The following is a 25,224-nucleotide window of genomic DNA, read 5'->3' on the forward strand; positions in this document are numbered from 1 at the left end:
TTTTCCGGCCTACGGACATCGTTCCAGACCACAAGAGACCATGAAGACGTAGATTTGGTTTGCTACTTAAAGCACTGCAAATCGATCAAGCAGCTAGACACATTAAGTATAACCCTTAAAAAGAACTCATTTTATTCTTCAATTTACTCGAACGATTACTATTTAATTATTATTCAAGTTAAAAAATCACCGTATTTAGCGGGGTTATAACCTCTATTAGTTTTCAATTAACTTAGACCTCGCTTTCCGAGAGCAACGAAAAGGTGCCTCAAGAGCACGGGGTGAAACTAGGACAGTGGCGCTTCTAGGCGAGCAACATCCATTTATACACGACCTTAGGTCATTCTTTTGGGTGTTCTTTTGGGTTTGCACCCCATTACGACGCGAAGAACAGAAACATCGGGCCAACGGAGTGTGATAGTTGGAATTACAAAAGCTATCATAAGCTAGTCTGATCAAAGGTTAGCACGATAAGTGACTAGAGTGATTTCTCAAGGTTATAGTAGAAAACTTTACGTTGTACTATCAGCCATTAATACCTTCAGTCAATAGACTACGGAGGAAGGTATTCCCGAACGGCGAGAAGTGGAAGGGACCGGAGCCGGAGCTCTATCTTTTGATGGGGGAAATCCTTCGCGAAGCCCGGGAGGACCCAAAGGTGTTGGCAGACACATGGTATCATTAGGTATTCTTCCCACGACCGTTGACGTGAGCTGAAAGCGATACTGGGACGGTAGTATAGCCTAGATCAGTCGGAGCAGATCGATGTTGGTGGGCGCCGTATGCCCGACTGAGTACTCATCATGATTGCCGTATAGCTTTTCAATATGCGATGTACCTTATGTTAAAGGAGGCGTAGAGCAGAAATAGGCGGTGATGGGGATCGGCTCTAGATTGAAGCATTTGAATACGGTATGTTCCCATGAATGCAGTAACTTCACAACTTCAAGCGATGCACGAAGACTTTGTTGGGCCGCTTCTCCGCCGTGGGGTCCAAGTTTCAGAGCCTTGCCAATCGTGCTTAGCAAAATGGGACTAGAAGACAGTACTGCGTTTCGCTAGCTAATAAGATATTCCAAAATGCTATGTGCGCTTTGAATGTCCCATCATGCTCGAGTGAAAACACCGAAACTATTCCATCAAATTGAGATTAACAAATCCAATTGTACTAATTAGCAGAAGCGACCGTCACTTTCTCTCTCTTTTCGATACTTATCGAACTGGTCCATCTTCCGTTTCACAAAACTTTCCTTCTCGGCGAGTGTCGCCATGTCCAATATCCCCCCGCGCAGATCCTTTTTATGCAGTGCGTCCCAGAAAATTTCGCCGAAGTCGAAGCTACTTCGTGACGCGAGGTTGAACCAGAAACGCCCGCTGTCCCAAGAGTCTCGCATGCGGGCTGAGAGGCGTAGTTGCCCAGCTATAGGCGGGGACTTGGCCTCGATGCGAATCACCGCACGTATGAATTGTTCCATTCGCGGTATAAAGAGGTCAAGAAATTCCTGTATTTCACCATCGCAAACCCAGCTTGCTGGCTGCTTAAGGAGCAACCACCAAGGTACGTCATTGGCATATTGCGATGGCATAGTATTGGTGAACTCCCAGTCAAGCACTGCGGTGATGCGAAGGGTGTTCGGGTTTACGAGCATGTTTGTAGGCCGCAGGTCGTCACAAAACAGCAGGAAAGGGCCATTGTCATCGATGATGCCGTGCTCAGGGATTAGTTTGGCAAAGCCGCGGCGTGCAACAAATTCATCCCTGGCGAGGTCTTCATCATCACCGGCAATGTTCCGTTGAGCTTCAAGGTGTGCTTGGAGGCATTGTGCGCGCGCCGCGAAGTAGGCACCAGAATGATCGAAAGGCTCCTTAATGACGAGCTCTTCCGCAAGGTAACCCCCCAAGGTGACAACTTCATTCATATCGTACGTTAGTGGCCGTCCAGTGACGGACCACTGGCCAGTGGCATTCTTGGAGATTGCACCGATTCGTGGAAATTCCAAGCGTGAAAGCTCTAGCATAAAGCTAGCAATCTGCTCATAGATAATATCCAGCCTTGTCTCGTCAATATCCGGGTCTAGAATTATGGCATCCTTCTCATTTTCGGCCGGCAGCTGCAAGAGATCGCTCAGGTCCTGCCCTCCCACAAAGTCCATGATTATAAAAGGTCCTAGCTGCCGCGGGCTGTCCTTGGTAAGCCCCCAGCAACGAACACCAGGAACAGGAATGTTAGAATTCTCGGAGAGATACTTCATGACCATCACCTCGTTCTTGACTTTCTCATCTCGCCATGGTCCATATATATTTCCTGGGGCAGGGAAACGAATCAGGACGTGCTCTCCGTTATCGCCTCGTTTCACATCCAGGCTTATATTGAAAGAGCCTTTGAAAAACCCGTCGTACTTCCCGGCGCCATCCCACTTCAGACGAGAGTCTACAAAGGATACAATCTCGTCGCGCGCGTCAAGGAGTTTGCGAGCGAACGCTAATCGTTCATCCTGGTTGTTTTTCTCCGCGATGAAGTCATACGGTGCCATTTTCTAAATATAAAACACAATGCTATGAATTGCTGCTGATGGTAGAAAACTTGAGTTATAGGCTCTGTCGGCACACGAGTTTGTGATAAAGAGTGAAGGAGTACGGGGAATAGGTGTAACAATCCAAATATGTACAGTCTTGCGGTGGTGAAAGTAGGGTGCTGAATTATTGACAGCCACACAGCCACGCAGCCATACAACATATTAAACGAGGTGGCTCAGCTTGGTACACAGCTGAAAGTAGAGAAATCATCACAATACATACGTTCTCCCTAAGCTATATCCTCCGCGGAATTCAATTTCTCTCTCTCTCTCTCTCTCTCTCTCTCTCTCTCTCTCTCTCTCTCTTCTATTGCCAATGCGCCAAAAGATTTCTCTTTGTTGTCCATTCATTTGAGTCAATAGTACGTCTATCTATCCTATCTGGGGCAAACCAAGTAAAATTTCTTTCCAAATGAACAAAACAGGAAACGACAAAAGGGCGATGCAGATAGAGGAGCATCCATCGACAGAATCTCTCCCCGCCATCCTCCTCATCCGTAAACCATCCGGGTAAAGACAAACTAGTTCTCCCCAGGCGACTTCAGCAGGCAAGCAGGCAAGCGGGTCATACTAAAATTGACGAATGTGCCCCATAATTGGCACGCAACCACAATTTGGGTTAAACTCTGCTCAACATTACTGTACTTGAACAATATAAAGTAAAACTTAAAAAGATAATCTTTATGGATTTAGTGCTTAAATCGGTGTTATCTATATTTATAAAAGTAGCCTTCGAAAGCCTCCAGAGAATTTTCATTTTCATCTAATTAGTGTCTAGACTAGACTTACCTCACGGATGTATCAAAGCTAAACATGATATTCGAGCATCTACGGATCCGTAGAATCTGCACTAGCTTTACACATCCCTTAAAATTAACGCCGATCTGAGGAAGACGTCAGTCACCCTAGAGGCTATTTATAGAACGGGCATATCCATTTAAAAAGGTCGCTCTAGCAATACTTAGGAGCAATTTGCGCTTCCAATTTATTAATTCATGATACGAGGTCTCAACATGCTCACCTTTCGTATAAATCTCGCGTGGATAATCGGCTTGAATTATGTTATCAGATAATCAACATATCAGGTCAAGATTGCAACCATATTCTTTTAAACGGTATCCAGATAATATTCAGATTCTATAAGACTCACTTTCCAATTCAAAACTGACGGATATTTTATTATATAAAGTTACGTTGCTTGTTGGCGTCGAATTGAAGGCCAGGCTAAAAGAAAACTCCCCGAATGCGTAATTTAAATATAGAAACAATCCATGACATATCTCTTTCGTAACTCTCTTCTTGAACTGATTACCGATGTGTAGTGGCTCTGATAGCCCCTATGGAATAGGAAAGGTGTGGCACTGCCAAAAAGATTGGAACAACCGTTATTCGAACAGTAGTTATCACTGTCCAAGTCATAGAGCAGGATGCTCTATTATATCTAGAGAGGCAAGCAGTGGCTGAAGACTTTGGTACCCGCGTCAGATCAGATAAAAGTGACAAAGTCATCATACATGTAATTGTCGCTATAAGACTTCGATGCGTACGTAGTTAAGGTGATAAGAATATGTGATGATGTTCATTTCCATTGAAATTGCCTCTATTACTTCTAAGGCCATGTCCCACTATCCCTGTTGCGAATAGTTCGCCAGTACTTGTACATCAAAACGAACAAACTTGGGATGGCAACCCTTAATATGGTAATAAATATTCACTTCTTGATGACGGCTCGGAGAATCTGCAATACTGCTGTTTTCGTGATCCGAGAGTGGTGACTCTCTGGTATTTCGATAGTTCTCGCAGCTAGAGAACCCGTAAAATGAGCCACGATATATGTTGCATCCATGTTTATTTTCGTGGTGAGGTTCTAGGACATCGGTTACCATCTTTCTTGTAGCATTCTATAAGTGGAATTTCAGGTATCCGTACAGACGCCTAGCCCATCGTTGCCATTCGTCTCCCAGACGTATGTTTATCTTGCAGGGCTGCCTAGTGGAAAGTTAATCATAAGTAGTTCATATGGTTCGGGCAACTTACAAGGATAGCAAGTCACTGCTTGTCCCACTCACATGAACGAATGTTGCGTCCGACCAAAACATCTTTTGGAGTGCCTGTGGTCTGTGTCGTCTTTGCATTGAGATTACCCTCTTTACTTAGTTGAGTCTCTGTTGGTTGGTGCTAAGCTTGGGCTCTTGCTAAGGGCAAAGTAATGATGAAGCTATAAGCATTAGAACGTAATCACATGGACACATGTCCAACTGAATTGTGGAACAGAAACCAGACACAAAAAGACCCTGGTATTATCGTCATATAGATAGATAGATAGATAGATAGACTGAGCTACCATGGCCGACTTCAGCTAGACTACCGCATGTAGACTTACATCGTGTTTCTGCAACCTTAGCTGCTGATACTTATATACAGGTTTGAGGTTTTACCGTCGTAGCGAGTTAAATCAAGGTTTTATGCTTGCTGAGAGGGTTGGCTGTGTAAACCGCCTTCCAAAAGTTCCTCCTGGTATGAAGGTATCCCTCCAGGAAACATTGATTTCAAATACCATCAGCAGTGCTACATTGTGGCGTGGTGCATATGCTCGCTCGTGGCCACCCCACCGTCACAGAGAGAACGAGATCACGTGGCTGCGAAAGGCCGTGAATCGTGACTGTTTTGTTTATGTGTTCTTAAGTACTTGTATTCATAGCTGGACAGTCAAGCAAGAGAAAACGAAATCAATACAGCGTTTGTATTACATCTTGCACAAATAGAACGGGAGGTGATAATATAGCTCAATTCACGCTGCACCTATTTGCAGGTCTGCAGCATTGCATCGCCCTGTGAGCTTCTTGCCACCCCTGTTTGATATTTGTACGTCTGGTGTGGGCTTCTTAGGTAGTCGTAGCTTTTGTGCTAGATAGATGAATGAAGAAGAGTCCACAACCAGTTACTATCCATCAGGTAGGCCGCAATGTGCGTGCCCGAAAGTTTGAGATACATGTACGGGAGAGCCAAAATGCGTAGTAGATTGATCGCCTGAGGATAAAGCAGAATAGAACAGCGTTGAACATGGACCAATAAAATGAAGAACCTGAGAGTTTGCCACCTAGACACAAGAGATATTTTAATTGATCTGACAGGGACAGCTAACTGACGGCCACCAAGACAAATGGTTACACTTGAAACACTGATCAGGGATATTCATCTCATCTGTGCTAGGACAGCCCGCAGATGGCAGCACAGACATAATCCAGGTTGTCCAGATCATAGCGGGCCCTCCATCGCATGGGTTGACTATAAATGAAAGGGACGCTTCTGGCGGTAGCATAGCTGTTGAAGCGTGCGAGCTTGTACTGCAGTGGTGGGGTATATTGCCGGTTGGGGACCACATACGCGGTAAATGAACCTCGAAGTAGGAGCCGCTCCAGTTTGAGGTTTGAGACTTTCCGTGTTCCTCAAATTGATGTCTGCCATTTCAGGGTGGTTCCAATTCGCCTGTTCTGTGTTGTCCAGTGATTCATGTCGATCAGAATGCCAAGAATAGATGCAGTACCCTTGCGCAAGATCGTCTTTACTGGCTCATGCTCGTGATGGGGAAAGAAAAGGCAACTCCGGCACACGAATAGGTATGTGTTCACCCTTGCTTGTGGACTGGCGCTGTCGTCCGGTACAGAATATATCGGTCGACGAGATTCTCCACCGTGATGCCCTCTTAGTACCCACGGCGGGCTAAGGTTAGTAACGTACCATGTTGGTGAAGGTCTAAGCCTCCATAGACTCGTCCCCTAAAACTGCAGGTCGAGACATACGAGCTTGCGGAAATTGATGTGCGCGAGCGCTGATGTATTTCTCGTGTCGTTGCGTCCATGTGGTCGCCCGAGGTACTACACTTGCAGTGCATCCGGCGTCGACGGAACAGGATGCTCTGCTTCAAGCGACCGGGTCTGCGGTTCACTGGGGGGCTACCAGAAGCAGCAGCCGAGCGGTTCCGGGGTGATCCAGGGGTCCAACTAGTTGACGATAGTAGCTTTTGACGAATAGCTAGCAAAGTTGGCGCATTAAGCATTGAAAATCAGCTCCTGCCATGTTTCAATGCTTCCTCCTGACCTGGTATTGCAGTTGAGTTCCTTTATCGAGATCCTACATTCATATTTGAACTTGGTAAAACGTATTACGCATTTGACTTGTACAATGGGAACATAAATAACCTAGCCAAGCTGTCAGGGTTGAGAGCGGGAGGAAGGCAGCCTAACGTTAGACTGGACTAACTTTTGCACTGCCATCGTCTTAGAGCCTTTGCGAATAAAGCTAGGCCTCGTAGAGCACTGAGCATTGAGCATCGAGCAGTCGCAACGCCTGTGCGTCTGCGCCCGCGTCAACTCAACGGGCGGCGGATCCACCTGATTGACAGTAGGTCACCCCGCTGGAACACCAGCGAGAGAGCACTTCCCTTGCGCTACCTGCGCTACTGGCTACCCATCCGGGCCCTGGAAGCTGGAGCTACCCTTAAAAGTATGTAAGTAGGTAGATACCCACCCACCCAAGCAACCCCCCCCCCCGACTTACCTAACCTAAACCTGATGGGTGCCAATGTTCACTTTCACCGGCACTGGCATTTGTTGATCCTCGACGTCAGAGACGTTTCTCATACCCAATACCCAGTACCCTACCTGATCAATGTGGCATTCCTAGCGAGAGCGCTTGACCTTCACTCAACATGGCAGACTTTACCCGCCTGTCAGTCGACCTTCCCGACTCCCAACAACCTTACAGCATGTCGATCGGAACCAGTCCCGTCGCCGACAGTGGCGGAGAAGCGCATCCATCGAATGGTGCAGGTGTAGATACAGGTGCAGGCACAGATGCCGGTGATGGTCCTGGTGCTGCCGCTGCTGTGCCTGGCGCAACCACCACCGCTGGTGCCGAGATGTCAAAGCAGGTTCAAGATGTCCTCGAGTCTGACGTACGTCTACGCCCTCGGGTGGTGTCCCCGTTGGGGTATCCCGTACTGACCTGCTTGCTAACACTTCGTAGATTGGTGTCTCAACCATGCTGAACCGACTGAAGCAAAGCGTAACATCGGCCAAGGAATTCGCACAATTCTTGAAGAAGCGTTCAATGGTAGAAGAGGAGCATGCCAAGGGCATGAAGAAGCTGTGCAGATCGACCCAAGACAGCATTCATCATATGGACCACAGGCAAGGCAGCTTTTCCCTGGCATACGAGGAGATGCTTCATCTACATGACCGAATGGCGGAAAATGGTCAACAGTTCGCTGCTTCTCTGCATCAGATGCACGATGACTTGCACGAGGTCGCCGCCATTTCAGAGAAGCATCGCAAAGGCTGGAAACAGAACGGTCTGGCGGCGGAACAGCGTTTGTCCGACATCGAAGCTGCTATGCGCAAGTCCAAGTCCAAGTATGATTCGCTTGCCGAAGATTATGATCGCGTACGAACTGGCGAAGCACGACAGGGCGGCAAGATGTTTGGTCTGAAGGGGCCCAAGTCCGCAGCACAGCACGAGGAGGAGTTATTGCGCAAGGTCCAGGCTGCCGATACCGACTACATGGGCAAGGTCCAGACTTACCAATCTGAGAAGGCCCAAATGCTTGCCACTACCAGACCAGAGGCAATCAAGGCCCTTCAGGACCTTATAAAGGAATGCGACGCCGCAACCTCACTACAAATGCAAAAGTTCGCATCCTTCAACGAGAAGCTGTTGCTCAGCAATGGCCTCGTCATCAGCCCACTTAAAAACCACCAAGCCAGCCACTCCCGCAGCCTCAAAGAAGTCATTCAGGCAGTAGACAACACCAAGGACTTGGAGGATTACATTACCAGCTTCTACAGCAAGGTACCACCTAAGGGGTCCGAGCCGAAATACGAGCGCAACGCTGTTCTGAATCCGCAGGCCAATATGTCCATCTCAAATATGGCACAGATGCATCAACAGCAGGTTCGTCCGCCGCCCCAGCAGCCGCCTTTACCTCAACCGCCACAATCACAGCCTCCAGCCTCACAAGCCCCCGTAATATCTCCCGTGGGACCGGGACCTCCAGGATACGGAGGTCCTTCCCCAATGGGACCTCCTCAGCCCACAGGCTTCCCCCAGCAGCGACCAAACTCGCCGCAGGGACGTGAGAGAAGCTTCAGTCATGGCGGCATCCTCAACCAATCATCTTTCCCGCAACAGCAGCAACAACAGCAGCAGCAGCAACAACAACAACAACAACAACAACAGCAACAGCAACAACAACATCAGCCGGCGCCAAATCAAAGGAACTCCACGCAAGCATTGACAAGCTCACATCAAAGATACGGTAACGGGGTCGGTTCAATCAGTCAGGCAGGCCCGCCTCAATTAGGCGCCCTGCCATTCCAAAGTCAGCAGAATCAAAGCCCATCTCCACCAAGGCAAACCGGCCCCTATCAGCCACCAGACTCACTGCGCTCGGTTTCTCCGCCAAGCACTGTGACCGGGCCATCCGGAAACATTGGCGCAAGACCAAAGCAGGTGTTTGGCATAACACTAAACAATTTATACGAACGTGATGGCACCGCGGTCCCCACAGTTGTCAACCAATGTATTCAAGCTGTCGACTTGTTTGGTCTAACGCTCGAGGGTATTTACCGGTTGTCTGGTTCAGCGACACATATTCAGAAACTTAAGAACATGTTCGACACAGGTAAGCAGATAGACCGTGCCCATTTGTGTTACAAAATTTTGCTGACGACATCAGATTCCGGTTCGCATAATCTGGATTTTCGTAATCCGGAGAATTTCTTCCACGATGTGAACAGTGTTGCTGGGCTGCTTAAGCAGTTCTTCCGAGATCTGCCGGACCCTCTGTTGACGTCAGAACGATACCCTGACTTCATAGAAGCGGCAAAACTCGAGGATGATATCCACCGTCGCGACGGCTTACATGCTATCATCAACGGATTGCCGGATCCCAATTATGCTACCTTGCGGGCGCTAACGCTACATCTACACCGGGTCATGGAAAACTCGGGGATAAACCGCATGAACTCGCAAAACCTAGCCATTATCTTCGGACCCACGCTCATGGGCACGGCGCCAAGCAGTAATATTGCCGACTCGGGTTGGCAAGTAAGGGCAGTGGACACGATATTGCAGAATACTTATCAGATCTTCGACGAGGACTAGGAGTCGAGTCCTCGGCTTGAAGAAGGGCAAGAGGCGAATCCGGGTTTGGTTGAGCGCGAGCTACCACCTCGACATGGCGGTATCACGGATAATGTAAATGACGAGTGGTGGTCCTGCTCGTTTGATGCTTGAAGCTGATGTACGGGAATAATGGAAACGCGTCACTTGTGATAGTACTTGAAGCGTTCAGCCAGTAAATTGTATACGGAAATGGTGTTTTCAAAGGCACAAGGACGAAACGGAAAATTGAATTACTGCTCTACTCCAGAGGTGTCGACAGTTCGGTACCCTGCGACTACCACCGCGTTCTTGTGATTTCGTAGTGCTCGGCCATTTTGAGCTCGTATTGCGCTACGCCGTCATGCTTATTCATCATGCTTATTGATACAGTCAGTTCGCAATTCTTGGTGAAGCACCCCGACACGGCTCGAGATGTATCCACCAAGATGCCGCTTCTTCTTAACCCATGATTACCAGCTAAATCTAATATTGGTCCTTTTCATATAATCTTACTTGTCCCAAAGTAAAAGTTCTTTACGCGGCTACGGGTGCAGCAGGCTGGAACCTTCAGGTCAGCAGTTGTCACTTCAATGTAATTTTGGGGTGTTAGGGAAGTAATGTGAAGCAGTTGCAACGAGCCCAATTGTCCCCGATAGGCAATATTCGCTCCGTGTACAAGCTAGAAGAGGGCAGAAGATAATTGCGAAAGTTGCGAAAATTGCTTACTCCGGTGCCAGTCCCTCTCGCGTTCGGGGGTGGTGGCAAGAACATGGGAAGGTATGTAGTCGCAAGAGCCATGACTGTTTGCACAAGACGATTGTTCCATTAGCACATTTCCCCATCCCATCAGGACTGACTTGTGGTTTCGACGTTTCCGCGTCCAAAGCACCAGGGAATAACATACCGCTCATGCCGATGGTAAAGTAACCGGGCGTCGTGCTGTTCTTGGTCGCCTCCTCGCTCTCTCCCAGCCAGTTCTGCACGCTGAAGACTATCGAGGCCCAGCCGATGTACCGGTTGCGCGTGAAGATGGCGGCCATGGGCAGGGTGGAGGACAGCGTGGAGCTGAAATCGGAGCTCTCGCCCTTGCCGGCGGGCGCCTGGTATGGGACAACTGTTGAAGGAGATGGCGAGTTAGTGCGCAGTTTAGGTAGATAGGGGGGGGCGCGGGAAGGTCAATTGGGACTTACTCAGGTCCGCTCGGCGCATATCTTTCTTGGTGGAAGCCATGGTTATCGTTTATCGGGCTAGACTAGACTGTGAGCTGGGGGAGGACTCAATGAACACACAGGAGGATGCTGTTGATTTGTGATGCTCACGATACGCTTATGCGCAGGCAAGCTCGATTGCGACGTCGAGTCGCGGCCCTCGCAAGGTACCGTATCGGAAGCCAGCTGGGAGGTTCCGCGGGCAGCAGGAGCGAGCTGGCAAGGGTCTAATGGTCCGAGCTCTTTAGCGTAGTCGATAACGATATCTAGCATTCGCCGCGATTTGCGGGGGTTGGCTTATTATGTCAGGGCACAAAGCAAGCAGCCCGCGCAGAGCGCCAAGCTTATTCCCTCTCTCTGGCCTGGACCCGGACGGCTATCGTAGTAGCCATTCGTCTCATCAGGCTCCTCCCCCCATCGAGACATTCTTGGTCATGTATCCGGTTTCGAGATCGTGGTTGGACCGAGACAAGTTCGTTAAGCATCAAGTGCATCTAGTCCCTCACAATCATTGGCTCGATAGTTCCATGGTTTAACACATAGTGCCATGAAACGAGACGGCATGTGCCACGACATGGAGGTACTATGCATTCATCGGGACCCCAAAGGAGATAGGAGGGCACACTCCTCGACGATCAAGGGAGCCAACAGTCTGCACAGCACATTACGCAGCACCCCGAAGTATACTCCTCTTGCACCGGATGCAGCAATTACCCAAGCCGGGAAATTCGAATCGCTGACAATTGTCAGTACCGCGTTTCCGAGACGACATGCAGTCAGCATTCGGGCCCCGAAAACAAAGGTGGCCTATTTTCGTGCCCGGGAATTAATCCCGTAGCCTGTTGTCCCGCAAGTAATGCGTGGTCAGCAAACCCATTGCGCCGCCGTGGCATTTGTGCTGCTCTGTAAGCCAATTTCGAGGCTGGCTGACAAAAACCCGAACAGTCCGTCCGAGCGATATCGAACTTGAAAATTCCCGCTCACGTGCCAATCACTTGGCAGACCATCCTCAAGGATCTAACTAGTATATCTGACATTCCTCGCGAGGGCAGAACTGGAAAAATGAAGCAGCGTTGGGGGAACATGTCCTTAATCCGAATCCACTGCATGTGTATGTCGTGGCACGCGAGATGATCGTCTCACCTCACGATCAAGCAATCGCTAGACTGTACGACGCGTAGATTCTACATCAGCAACTTGCACTGTACGCTACCGTGCCGGATGGGATACGCCAACTGTACTTAACAAGCCACTGGCACAACACAGCATGAGATTGTATAAAACATTTTATCCTTTTACATTGTCGTTGGAGAGGCGGGTTTTACGCAAGTGCGCGAATGTCCATCTACTGCTTGCTTTGGCAATCCGCAGCACCCTTCCCGTAGCCTCGCCGCCATATTAACAGCGCACCAAAGCCGCGCATACTTGGTGGTTGTTCTTCGGCCTGGTTTACCTGTTTTGACTAACAGCCAAGCAATACTGCCTGAGCCGTCTCGTTAATGGGACCCGACTGGGGGTCACGATTCCGATTAGCCTCGCCTAAGTGTGGTGGAACTGGGGGACAGCTGGGAAGCTACTGCACAAGCACAGTTTTTATGGAGTGACAGAAGCGCAAGCAATCAACCGCCTACCCTACTGTAATAATAATGAGTTCCGGACTGCAGCACTGGCACTGGATGGCAACGCACAATAAAGTTTGTGCGCGGACGAGGCCGAGACGCCCAGGCCGATAATAATTGGCAAACTATGCTGTCATAGCCCAACGCCTCAGCTGTTATCTGGGCCTATCGAGAAGGTGTTATTCAGAAGTGAGCTGTGAGGAGCCGGCCGTAGTGCTAATTAGTGGCCGAAACTTGACTTTCGGAGAAGCTGCTATGGGCCTCAGTGGGTTCAGAAACATTCGGTCAGATACAGCACAGCGTGACCGAACAGGAAACAAAGAAATGTCCAACGCAGATCCGATGCAACACTCGGCGATGCTCGACGCTCGACCCACGGGATGTTCTTGTTTCCAACTTGCATCGGACCACGAGTCACCGTTGAATAATGTATGTAGCCCGGAGTCGAGAAGCATGACGATGGGGCCTTGCAGTGTTTCCTTGAACGGCGAGCACTACTTTAATCTTTCCACACCAGAAAGCCCCTGCTGTGCTTGTGCTGTGGTGTCTTGGTTTCTTGACGACAGTTTCCCGCAGTTCCGATGACACCCTAAGACGGCAAGTGCAGATCATACCCTTGACAACCACGAGCATGGGGACAAGCTGCGGTGGCACGGCTGTTCCGATAGATTGAAACCCACGGCCACACCATGCCATTTTTGACGAACCTGAGCGCCGTGCTGCATCCACTACACCCTGGTTGGGCTCTGGACCCCATCCTGCCCGCTGACTGCCTCGACATTCAGGACCCAGGTCCCGTCTGCCTCTCAACCGCTGCTCACCAGTCACCACTTATCACTACGGATCCGTGTATCGCATGGGTCTTGTGCGTGCGGCGTGCTTGCGTGCTGGGTCATTCTCCAACGTCGTCTCAATCCGCCATCCCTTAACTCACCTCATTGCCCTTCCGTACCCTACGATTTAGATTTACTGCGCAACCACAACCCACCGCCCCCTTTCCAGTGCTTTGCCATTGCTCGAGGTTTTGGGCCCTTGGTATCCCCGGGCTGTTCCGGATCTCTCTGCCTCGCATACCGAAGCCGCCTAGACTCGAATGTTCGCATCGCGACCGCTGCTTCGCATCAGCCTTGCTTACACCTTGCCCTTTGCCTCCTCGCCCGTCCCCTCACGCCACGACACCATACCGAATACCACAAACTACTGAAGCGATGGCCCATAACGCTTTCCTTCCATCATGACCTCGCGGCCCCCTTTGGCCGTGCAGCAGCGGCAGCCCCAGCGGTCCATATCCGGCTCGGGGTTGTCGCAGCGACCGCCGCATCAGCGGACACTTTCACAGCAATACATCCCGCCCTCGCCCATACGGAAGGCGGAAACCTTTGGCGACTTGTCTTCTAACATGGCAGGATATGGCACCACACCCCGTGCGGGAGGATCCAAGCTCAAGTTGGAACTGTCCAACGATGGCATAACTCACGCCGGGTTCTCCGAGTCCCCTCTGACTCTTGATCCCCTCTCTGCCAACAAACCATTCACACCGTCACGTATGATGCCCATGGGCGACGTCTCACCTCTTGGCGACATGAGCGCACCGCCTTCGAGATGTCAGACCGCTGACAACGACTCGATACCGTTTCCCATGCCACCGAGGCGGGCACGTTTCGCGGCGCCCGCATTGAGACTTGGCAAGCCTGCATCAGCTCCTTCCGCCCCGGCCAAGAAGGATGTCAAGCCGAAGCCTTTTGTTCTCGAGACTCCCGCTGCTGCGCCTCGATATTCGAATATGGGAAAGGGGGAACCCTCAGGTAGCTCTGCCAAAAACACACAACCGGGCTCCCACGCGACTGACACTGGCGCAGGATATGCGGATTTCAGCCCATGGAATGGCAATGGCCCGGAAGACCGCTTTTCCGACACGGCCATTCGGACAGGCGGCAACTATGATAAGCCGCCGACTCAACCCCAAACCGAACAAGGGTCGGCGAAAGCCACATTGTTTCCTGCGCTCAAACACAAGAGTGGCCTACACACACTATCAACTCTATTTACAGGCATCATGAACCAGAGGCGGCATAGCGGCCAGATCACGTCGGCTTCGACTTTCAAGCCACCACCTCGTGTCACGCTTACTGATACGAAGCGTGAACTATGGCTGAAGGACCTTGCGAACCCTGCTATATCTCTTCGACGACTAAGCAGGACTATTCCACACGGAATCAGAGGAAGAGTATTATTAGACCAATGTCTTAGCAAGAACGTACCGAGCGACCGTGCTGTGTGGTTAGCCAAGTGCGTGGGCGCCAATGAAATCCGAGCATTCAAGAGAAAAGGGGTCAACGGCCATTTTGTGATGGGTGGTGAGACCAAATGGATCAGAGATTGGACTGTTCATATCGAGCAATTCGTCGACAGTGTGGTGAGCGCGTTCGGGGAGATTGAGTGGAAGGCGAGAGTCACATACGCAATCCGACTGGCCACTCACCTCTATTCTGAATACTTGCTGGAGCGGGATCACTATATGGATTGGCTTGTCTCCGGATTAGAGAACACTAGTCAGGCCAGGTTGCCCATGTGGATTTTGGTCATACGGATATACTGGCAAGACCTACTCCGATTAAGGAAGATTGGAAGGCGACTAGTAACTGCCGTCCTCAGCCATCATGCCGCCATATACCATCATCCGGACCGAGACGTGCTTTTACCATTGGCAAATCAGTTGCAATCTTTCATAAGCGTCATGCTGCTGGCTAGTCCGGACAGCTTTGTTCATCCACCGACTTGGACCAGGTATCGGAACGCCGTCCTGCCTCTGTTCTCGACGGGCCACGAAGCTCAAATCCATGCTGTTGAGCTGATTGACCAACGCAATGAGCGACTTACCAGCACGAACATCAGATCGCGGCCTGCGGTCCGTGGCATCGTCGTCAAGTTCCTGGACACTACACTTCGGAAACCCTACAGCCCAGAACTGGCAGTAAGTATTTGGAAAGTAAGTGAAGACAAGACGGGCCTTGCTGCAACGCTTCTTGAGTGGGGCATGTCGCTATATCGACCCGGAATCGCAAAGATCTACGTCACCGCAAGCATTTTAAGAGCATGGTCGGCATTCGGTATTGATATCACAGCGGCCATCCTCGACTTTTTGGACCGAGACCCGCTCCAAGACTCCGATCGAAAATACCTGGCATATCATCTCGTGTCGGAACTAGTTCGAACCAACCATTTCTCTGTTGCGCACTATCTCCAGTGGCTCATCGCCAGGGGTGGCCTAGTTGATCTGTCTGAGACGCAACCTGATGGGTCGTGCCTAACAAGGCTTCTAGTTGAGATACCGATACACGCTATTAAGGACTCAATCCGCAGCCTACGCGCTACAATACTTCGCAAGGGTGGCTTCTCTACCGAGTATGAAAGCGATGATATTACGAATGCAATCAAGTGTGTTCAACACTCGTTTGGGATTGCTTCTGATGGCTGTGGTTCAGCGCACCAGAAGAAACCATTGAGCATAAAAAAAATTGCGAAGCGTCTCACACTTAGTAGCCGAGCGCTTCAGGCAGAGGTGGGAAACTGGCTATGCAACGAATTCGTGGCCAGTTTCTCCCAACATACACATATGGGAAAGGGCAGCGTTGAACTCAGTGGTTCTCAATTCGACTCAGTGCGACGGCTTTTGGAAGCTACTCAGGATTACTCAATGCTTGAGTGCACGATCAAATTACTGTTGATCTCTTCAAATGCGGAACTGCTTGCATCCTGTGCGGACACCGTCAATCTGCATTCTCAGGTCTTCGCTGCGACTGGGTCTGTAAAATCGTTGTTCGATAGCCTTTTGGAACGCCTCAGGACGGTGAGCGAGCTGCAGGGTATCGGAGCGCGCCCGCTGCTGGCATCTCTAACGCGGCTTGCACCAAGACTTGTTGGTATGGGTGATGTAGCATCTCGTTTGCAGCTCGATCTGATGAGAATCGATAGAAGCAGCGCGCTTGATGCTTCGTCGCCGCTATCTGATAACATGGCTATGCAGCTGGAAGATGAGGAAACCGAGCTGAACGAGCAAATTGAGAAGCTAGCAAGCTTTACCAGTGCTGACAGGCCAACGATAGAGCGATTGTTCCACACGATCATCAACCGCCTGCAGAGCTGCTGGAACAAGGCCGACGAGAGACAACGGCCGTACTCCATCCTCCTGACCAGGCTGAGGGTTTTCGACACCCAACATTTCGATACTCTGATGAGGGGCTGGGTTCAACATATCCGTAGGCTCACTCACCGACCACAGATGACTCAGATCTACCCGCTGTTGATAAGTTCGGGGTGTTTGCCTTGGACCGCGTTGTTTGCAACGGCCAATAGAACCGGCATGCAGGGTGGCACCGCTATTGGGTTCGCGTCCATCTACATGCAGGAAATTTTACAGCTGCTGGTAACAACGTTGGCGCCAAATCTCTTCATGACTCCCGAAGACTGTTACCGATTCCGTATCATGCAGGAGCAAGCAAAAGTAGAGCGTGTTAAAGAGGTGACGCTTCTCATTAGGGGTGCATTAGCAGAATACTCTATATCACGCACTTTGCAACCACCAATTTCGCAGCCGTTGGATGACGACAAGACCAGAGCTCAGCTCTTGGAACTCCTGCGCAGCTTAGTACTTGTCGACCCTCAGGCTGTAAGCCAGACTTTGTCTCTCAAATGTCCAGACCCGAAATTATCACTACTTATCGAAAACATCACGACAAATCTGCTGGTGCCTGAAGGTGGTGGGGGACAGAAGACCTTCGAGCAGGTACTGGAACTGGCCAACGAGTTTACGTTGCCCTTTTGCCAGGTCAAGCTTTCCTTGAACATGGCGACTGACGACTCGAATGGAGACAGTGGAGATCGGCTTCAGTCACAGCTGGCGCTGCTATCCAAGGCCTTGGATAATGCTATCGATGCTAACAATATCATGTGGACTGGCATGTTATCGTCTATGAGCCCAGAGATTACACAACATATGAAGAGTCGGGCGGAAGCGCGATTTTTAGAGATGATGCCATCCCTGAAAACTGCTGCTACTCCCGATGCCCTTGATAATCAAGGTATCGGCATGGCTGAGAATCTTCTGGCAGTGATTGACATGATCATTCGCGGCACACCTGGGTCCAGATCAGCTCAGATTTCTCCTGTAATGGCGGAGAAACTCGCTGATCTGTGGGAGATCATATTATCTACTAGTCCGGAAGCCACAATCCTAAAGGAGACAACCCTTGAGCACTGGCTGCCACTTCTGCTTTCTTACGTCAACCTGCACACCTCAGGTACAGCTGATGCCTCGAAGCCTGCAAACGAGACTCGTGCTCGATCACTTCTGGTGCTCGCTGGTCTCGTTCAAGAGCTTGGTCACTGTCGAGCGTTAGAGTTGGCTGCGCGCGCTTATGACCTTGCCTTGCTCCTGGCGGATAATCTTGCTGATGATGCCCGCCTGCAGTGTGTGCGCGCTGTCAAGGATTCCACGTCTCATCATCGTATACGCTATCTCTTCAGCTTCACGCCTAATCCAGCTGAGAACTTGATGTTGGCGCACAAGGAGAAACCGCCATCCGGTATGAGCCTCAACGAGCGACGAGCGATGGCTCTTGGCATTGGGATGGGCATGTTGCCAGAAAAGCTCACGCCCTTTACCATGAGAAGATGGGAGATTCTTAGTGAGCCTACTCCGAATGTGGGCGAGAACGACACAAGTCTGAGCCTTCACCTATTTGATGCAAGAAAGATACAATGACTTTGACACCAAGTGTCACATACCACATACACATATCATAGCAGGGGTTGGAAGACCTCCCCTTTTTCATTTGTTTAACGATTTTGTTTATAGCTTATATCATAGCGGGCGTCTGTCTTGGAGTTAGGATTGGGGAGATCCAATTGCCTGAAACGTACACTCGTAATCTGCTGTACACCATGGGTGATACAAGGGGTAGATGCATCGCTCGTCATGGCATGGCATTGCATTGGGTTGGCGCTGGATTTCCTTTTTGTACCGTTTAGTCTAGTGATACCTTGATGTAAACTGGAAGCATGGAGGAAGCAGATGTACTGAATAGCGGAGCATCTACCTGGGGATGTGGGAATGAAGTGAAAGTGTTCTAGATCATTCCTTCCCTGCAGACCTGTTGTTCAGTCCGGTGGAAGTGTCATGGCCATACACTACTGTCGTGTAGCAGCTATTGGCTACATCTGCAGCGGTTTAAGTGCTAACCATACAATGCCTTTGCTGCACTAACAAAAAACCACAGCCGTGCATGATCCAGCAGTCATAACGCTTTTACTGCGACAATGGACAGAGCCAACTATCAGACTGAACACATTCTCATCACGTTCGGCTGTTTAACCTACACGATAGGAGACCAAACGGTAGGTGGAGTCAGGGAAACCTTTTTCTCTGAATATCGCGTGCAAGGCTCTGCTTAGCTATCCGCTGATTATATGATCATGTCGACGAACAATGGGAGGCCACGACAGGGATCACCATTGCGTAAGTTGAAAGCTTGAAGTGATGATTTGGATGATGATCTACCTGGCAACGAATTCGTGGAGTTTGGCCCTCCATCGGATCGAGTGTTCAACGTTGGGCGCTCTCGGAAGGACACGCAGCAGGTTGTGTGCGATCCACGGGACGATTTTCCCTAGAGTCGCAGGTAACTATGTGCTACCCAAACCAACGGATTTTAAGTTTCGACAGAAGACTTTGGGTTCCGATGAGCTCGCGGGTGAGCTCTGTCCGCCCCAGCAGTGCTAACACTTACCGGCGCATTCCATGCGACTGTCACTTCGGAACAGCTCCACTGCCGACACTGCCTGTGGCGTGGCAGAATGAGTCTGGGACTTTGCCTTTTTGTAGTTGTGGGCTCAAGTCCGCACCGGGCGTCGTATCTAGTTCTTCTTGCGCCAGCAGCTCTTCCTCTTTATGAAGTTTCCTAGAGCACGAATATGGATGAAGGGGTATTTCTAGCTTTAAATGAATTGAAGTCTCAGCTCTGATTATTAGTTCCGGATTTTGATATATTTCTATTACTGACAATAGTTCGCGATAGTATCTTATTAGACATATTGTAGACAGTGGTGGTAACAATTGAGTAAATATCTTTGAAAACTTCGATTAACGATACCTATCACAAGAACGTCAAATCAGGATGAGGATAGCGGCTAGAGTCGACATGGGCTTGAAAGAAGTGGCGAATTGAAAAGGAAGGCCTGGCCATAATCTTGGCGTGCACTCCATCGGTTTCTCCCCAACTGAGCACTTGCGGAAGCATCTCGATATCATTGCTGTAACAACGCCAGTATCACATTTACTGAGCTGGAGTGTGGGCCCTCAATCACACACCCGACGGGACTGGCAGTATGAGCTGTCGAACCCCCTGTCTCATTCTCCAATCACATATGTGCAACCTTCCTTGCCCACCCACACTTCATGAACGCGGCCAGCATCGACATCAAACCGATCACCGACCGAAAGCGTCTTCTTTACGGGGCGCTCATCGTTGGGGTACGTGAGTGTCAGCTGCCCGTCAAGAATGAGGTGCGTTGTACGTCCAGGGTGCGAGTGAGGGCTGTAATGTGCATTGCTATAGTCGTTTCCGTCAGCCTTGCATAGCGCATAGAAACGTGTCTCAGAATTATGCGACATACGGCCCATCCGTCCATGTAAATACGTGAGAAAAGCCCCAGGATTTCACCTCAGCTTCATACTCTTGTCGGGACTTTTGTGTCATGATGGCAGTGCGCTTCAGAATGCGTCTGTAGGCTCAAGTGAGCTGGTAGTTTCCGAGTTTTCGTTTATCCTTGGTTGGGTATTGGCCAAAGGCTCTTCACGTAATGGTGCAACGTCTCGTGGCTGTGTAGCTGGAAGTTTTCGCGTAGACCTGCGTCATGGAGCGTGTGGTGCATCCCCCCACAATTGAGTGTTGTCTTTACCATGGATGACGTTTGGAAGCTTTGTGCATATCACCTCACTGCCTCATATGGGGTCGCCTGACCAATGGACGCTCCGTCTGTCAATCGATGGTATGCCCAAATGCAGCGACCGAGCCAACCGGAGTTTTGGGATAAAAAGAAAAAGAAAATTTCGGAAGTGCGCCATTCCATTACTGCGGCTGAGAGGCACACTGCACATGTCCGGCATGATGAAGACACGATTATTCAAGTTATCAATCAGCAACTGGATGTTACGGATCTGCAATGCACATTCCAAAACAATTGACACTGTGGTCTCGCGACTATCCCCGGAGACCTGCACACTACAGAAATCAAATAAGCGTGTCCATACACAGGGGAGTGGTGAATGATGAGGATTTAAATAGAACAAACAATCTAAGCTACATAAGACTACTACATATGTATTCTGGGGGGGCGCGCTCGCTGGAAACTCTAACAGCGGCCGCTAACTTGGAAAGTGGAGTGGAAACCGCCGCTATGAGCCAAATTGGGGGCCGATCAAATAAAGACTAACTAATCCACACCAAGCCGAGAACTCCAAAGACTCAGCCCCCTCCCAAGTCCTACCAGGCATTCTGATCCCCGTTGCTGAGAACGGCTTGTCTCTCGATGAGTTTCCATAGCGCCCGTTGAGATATCGGGGTAACCTAAGCTAGCAGGTGTGTATCTCTTATGATACAGCAGCAATGGTCTGCCCTTCGTTCCAGCTGCTCGTATTGTGTCCCGCGACGAACCTAGAGGTCCGACGATCACAAGTTTAGCGACGCCACAGCCCTACGATTAGTTAGAGCTTCGTGCGAGGCAAGTTGATAAGTTTGGACTCAAACTTGGCGCCTCCGAGGCCCTGGATCGGCTAACTAACCTAGAACCTGTCCATTGGTGTAACGACATGGTACCTCCATCCATGCAGGCGGAGACGAGGCTGCCCTGAACCTTGAAAGCAGTCAGCTTTCCCCCCTGTCCGCTGACATTTTGATGTGAACTTATTTCATGACCATTCAATCTCTCCCCAGATCCCAAGTGTGTTGATCTTTCTGTTTGTCGTATCCCTCTTCACCATAGTTGCCGGGTTTATACTCCATATACTACCTCCCCGACTCTATCTTGTCAACCTAGAAGCGTTGGCAACGGGGTTTGCAGCATGTCGTAACTGAACGCCGCCCCTCTCTTTCTCTCTCTCTCTCTCTCTCTGTCTTTCAGCGACCTTGGAGATACCTATCTCGCAGCTCTCTTAGATTCAACACACGATAGGAGCTGCTCGTTAGGATCGCGCGATCCAAGTGCAGACCCAATGTGTTTCTCAGTATGTCATGGCGTCATGAGTTAAGCGACATTCTTTCGCTGCAACCCCGAAGTGCTATCCATCAGTGACTAACTATGCATGTGTTACTAGATGCGCAAATCGGCCAAGTCGAACGACCCGCAACCCATACGGCGCCGTCTCACGTTCAATCCTCATGGGCTCCGATCCGTCCAAGCCCTCAAGCGGGCTGCCAATCTGGCCATGTTCATATCGCCAACGGTCATCCATTTTCAGGGCGACGGCACGGTCAATGGCAGGAGGGATATTTACTTGAGTGCGATCATACAAAAGCGATTAAGAAAGCTCTTCGACGATTTACGGCAGAAAGACACGCTATTGTCGCGGCGACAGTTCGAGAGATTCCTCATTGACGACCAGGGGGAAACAGAGCCCAAGCTGGAGAGGGAAACCTACACTTTTGAACATTTCCTAGAAGTATGGTGGCTACAGTTCGGACTCAATGCATTGAAGCCAGTGGATGCCAGCAAAAAGGATCTGTCAAAGCCACTGACCAACTACTTTATCAGCAGTAGTCACAACACATACTTGACAGGCAACCAGTTGAAATCACGAAGCAGTGCAGACGAGTACAAGAAAGTACTGCGGAGAGGCTGTCGTTGCATTGAAATCGACGTTTGGGATGGCGACTCTCCCAGTTCAAGTCCTGATAGGTCTTTGAAGGCACCCACCAAGCCTGATCATGCGCGTCACTTGTCAGGAAGTAGTATGCACAGCGCTGCTGCCACGTTCGTCGAAACGGTCGAAGAGAAAATCGAACAAGCGAAACAAATGTTGACGGGCGGCGAGAAGGCTCAAGCTAGGAGCCCGAATTTGGCCCAGCGAGAGCTCGCAGGTTCTGCGTTTGGCCGCGAAAACTTGGCAACCCCAGATCACGCACGGCTCACCGACAAAGCTTCAGATCACAATGCGCGATCAAGATCGCGGCAATCCTTCCGCAGGGAGGAGCCGATCGTCATGCACGGATTTACGCTCACAGCACCTGTTGGTTTTCGAGATGTGTGTCGTGCCGTAAGTGAAAGCGCTTTCGAGACCAGCAATTTACCCATCATTGTCAGTCTCGAGGTCCATTGCAGTTTCGAGCAGCAAGAACTCATGGTGGATATCATGAAGGAAGAATGGGCTGGATTGCTTGTGGAAAGTCCCCATGAGGGTTGCCCGAAAGCCAGAACGCCCAGGCTGGAGGAGCTACTCAATAAGATCCTCGTCAAGGTCAAGAGAGCGTCGACTCCGGAAACGTCAACCGTTGGGTCTGTTCTTATACCATCAACCACCTTGGAGGATGATGCGGATTCTGACGATGAACGCATGACACCAAAAAAGCCCAAAGTTCCTATCTGTGAAAGTCTCAGCTCGTTGGGGGTCTACACCCACAGTGAGCATTTCAAGGCGTTTGAGGGCCAATCAGCCAAGGTTCCATCCCACATTTTCTCCATCAACGAGAATAGGATTCTTGATCTATATACAACGAAGCAAAAAGAGATGCTCCTCCATAATCGTCACTACTTCATGCGTGCTTTTCCCAAAGGCATGCGATACGACTCCTCAAACATGGATCCTTCACTTTTCTGGCGCAAAGGTGTGCAGATGGTAGCCATGAACTGGCAATCATGGGACGAAGGCATGATGCTCAATGAAGGCATGTTTGCTGGAGAGCAAGGCTGGGTGCTCAAGCCTTCGGGCTATCTCAGTGACGATAACTCTACATCTTTCGCCGATATTCCAAATCATACCCTCAACCTACGTATCGCCGTACTAGCCGGGCAGCACATTCCATTGCCACTTGAAGGCGCCAGCAGTGAAACCGGCAACACGAGGTCATTTCGACCCTTCGTCAAATGTGAACTGCACATCGAAAAACAGGAAGACCGGCCTGGCGTCGAAGGACTCACCCGCGTGGTCAAGAGGAAGCAAGAAACTACCCCCGGAAAGAGTGATCATCCCGACTTCGGAACTAGCAAGAACATGTTCGAGTTTCTCAACGTTCCGAATGTAGTGGATCAGCTCAGCTTTGTAAGGTAAGCGCCATGGTTTTCCTTTCTGCCTAAAAACTCCAGCCTTTCACGTCTCACTGCTCGCTTTTTGAGCCCTCAACAACGCTTGCCTACATGTTGGGTCCGGACGGTTGGAACTCCACTTTCCGCCACGGCCAATAAACCAGTTGGTGTGGGAGTCCACGCGAGCAACGACTGAGTTGGCATGTGCAGACGTCCGTCAAGTGGCAGGCCAAATCATATTATACGACACGCAGTAGGCCGAAGATGCAAGATTTTGCGCTAGGTTGCAGAAAGAAAAACGATATGGCGGTGTTGCACGGGCGGCTTCCGTCTTGACCGCTCCTCGCACGTGTCAACCTGACGTCTAGCCAATTTTGCACCGACATATGTTGTGTAGCGACACCACGCGAATGTTGTTTCCAGCCTTATATGTTGTCACGTATGCTAACCCAACGCCCTACACAGATTCAAGATTGAGGATAATGCGTCGGGCCTCATTGCTAACCCGTGTGCCGCTTGGGCATGCATACGTCTTGACCGTCTTCAGCCAGGGTATCGTTTTATACACCTCATGAGCCCTAAAGGCATCGAGACCCCTGGTGTACTTCTTGTTCATATTACGAAGAACTTGCGGTGACGTGGATGTTGTGTCGGTGTACCACGGAACGAACACGTGCCATCACGGCCCGCCTGCAGATATGGCGTAAGGCCTGCATGTTTTCTCCTCACATACTTCCGTTTGGCGTCTCTTTCGTTGTCACTGTTTTCGAGTTTGGCGTTTTTGGCTTTAATAGATACACAGCGGGCAACCGGCGCAGGAAAGGATTACAGGACGCAATGGGAAACAAATTCGCCGTTGTCATTTATGCATGCTTTGTATTTGTCCGGATTACAAACGGAGAGGTCATTGGGATACCCCGGAAGTCTTATAACTCCAGTACATTTGCGGGATCGTATTTGGGCAGATTGAGCATTATGGTATTTAGATCTTGAATACAGCCAAAAGAAAAACCGTGGTACACACCGATACTTGTTCTCGTCTGGTTTGTTAGTTTACGATTAGACCGATTGTTGTTGCTGAGCTTGCTCGCGCGCTATGATGAGGTCTGGTTATAGTCCTTGCTGCAGTAAAAAGAGAAAGTACCAACGCCGCTAGGCACCAACCCGCCCAGCAAGGTATCCGGTTGTGGACTTCCAGAAACGTTCCACCGCGACGCCCCGCCCGTGGCCCATCGGCAGCCTTCCGTAGGAACGACGTGCTTGTATTGTATGACACGCATCCGGACTGGTCACAATACGCTCACTCTTGCGGCTATGCGTGGCCTTTCTTTTCTTGCCAAGCCTCCGGTGTTTTGGTGG

The 25,224-nt window shown here is 50.2% G+C and overlaps 7 protein-coding genes across 7 annotated transcripts; 3 read left to right on the plus strand and 4 right to left on the minus strand.

The window, feature by feature from the left end:
• Nucleotides 1–1,089: 1,089 nt before the first annotated feature.
• Nucleotides 1,090–2,882, minus strand: BKA67DRAFT_580918 (uncharacterized protein). The gene has a single exon (XM_046103892.1). The coding sequence runs from the start codon at nucleotides 2,532–2,534 to the stop codon at nucleotides 1,173–1,175; it is 1,362 nt and encodes a 453-aa protein (XP_045953432.1). The 5' UTR covers nucleotides 2,535–2,882; the 3' UTR covers nucleotides 1,090–1,172.
• A 2,903-nt stretch (nucleotides 2,883–5,785) lies between these two features.
• BKA67DRAFT_540387 (uncharacterized protein) lies at nucleotides 5,786–6,636 on the minus strand (the record flags this gene model as incomplete). The annotated part of the gene is made up of 3 exons (XM_046100768.1): nucleotides 5,786–5,923; nucleotides 5,964–6,070; nucleotides 6,318–6,636. 3 exons carry the CDS (start codon nucleotides 6,634–6,636, stop codon nucleotides 5,786–5,788), a joined length of 564 nt encoding a protein of 187 aa, XP_045953433.1.
• Nucleotides 6,637–7,129: 493 nt separating this feature from the next.
• On the plus strand, nucleotides 7,130–9,983 carry BKA67DRAFT_580926 (uncharacterized protein). Its single transcript, XM_046103893.1, has 2 exons — nucleotides 7,130–7,533; nucleotides 7,605–9,983. The coding sequence occupies exons 1-2, from the start codon at nucleotides 7,288–7,290 to the stop codon at nucleotides 9,738–9,740; spliced, it is 2,382 nt and encodes a 793-aa protein (XP_045953434.1). The 5' UTR covers nucleotides 7,130–7,287; the 3' UTR covers nucleotides 9,741–9,983.
• A 507-nt stretch (nucleotides 9,984–10,490) lies between these two features.
• Nucleotides 10,491–10,964, minus strand: BKA67DRAFT_498913 (uncharacterized protein; the record flags this gene model as incomplete). Its single annotated transcript, XM_046097065.1, has 3 exons — nucleotides 10,491–10,540; nucleotides 10,645–10,854; nucleotides 10,931–10,964. Coding segments are annotated over 3 exons (294 nt in total), but the record flags the coding sequence as incomplete, so codon positions are not given.
• Nucleotides 10,965–13,476: 2,512 nt separating this feature from the next.
• BKA67DRAFT_419399 (transcription mediator subunit Med12) lies at nucleotides 13,477–18,792 on the plus strand. Its single transcript, XM_046096810.1, has one exon. The coding sequence runs from the start codon at nucleotides 13,802–13,804 to the stop codon at nucleotides 18,329–18,331; it is 4,530 nt and encodes a 1,509-aa protein (XP_045953436.1). The 5' UTR covers nucleotides 13,477–13,801; the 3' UTR covers nucleotides 18,332–18,792.
• A 1,183-nt stretch (nucleotides 18,793–19,975) lies between these two features.
• BKA67DRAFT_595101 (uncharacterized protein) lies at nucleotides 19,976–20,324 on the minus strand (the record flags this gene model as incomplete). The annotated part of the gene is made up of 2 exons (XM_046105124.1): nucleotides 19,976–20,177; nucleotides 20,242–20,324. 2 exons carry the CDS (start codon nucleotides 20,322–20,324, stop codon nucleotides 19,976–19,978), a joined length of 285 nt encoding a protein of 94 aa, XP_045953437.1.
• A 1,727-nt stretch (nucleotides 20,325–22,051) lies between these two features.
• Nucleotides 22,052–24,502, plus strand: BKA67DRAFT_524712 (PLC-like phosphodiesterase; the record flags this gene model as incomplete). Its single annotated transcript, XM_046098602.1, has 3 exons — nucleotides 22,052–22,703; nucleotides 22,740–23,886; nucleotides 24,331–24,502. 3 exons carry the CDS (start codon nucleotides 22,052–22,054, stop codon nucleotides 24,500–24,502), a joined length of 1,971 nt encoding a protein of 656 aa, XP_045953438.1.
• Between the last annotated feature and the right edge of the window lie 722 nt (nucleotides 24,503–25,224).

The sequence above is a fragment of the Truncatella angustata genome, assembly GCF_020726525.1.
Source record: "Truncatella angustata strain MPI-SDFR-AT-0073 chromosome Unknown BKA67scaffold_9, whole genome shotgun sequence".
Classification (NCBI taxonomy): Eukaryota; Fungi; Ascomycota; class Sordariomycetes; order Amphisphaeriales; family Sporocadaceae; genus Truncatella; species Truncatella angustata.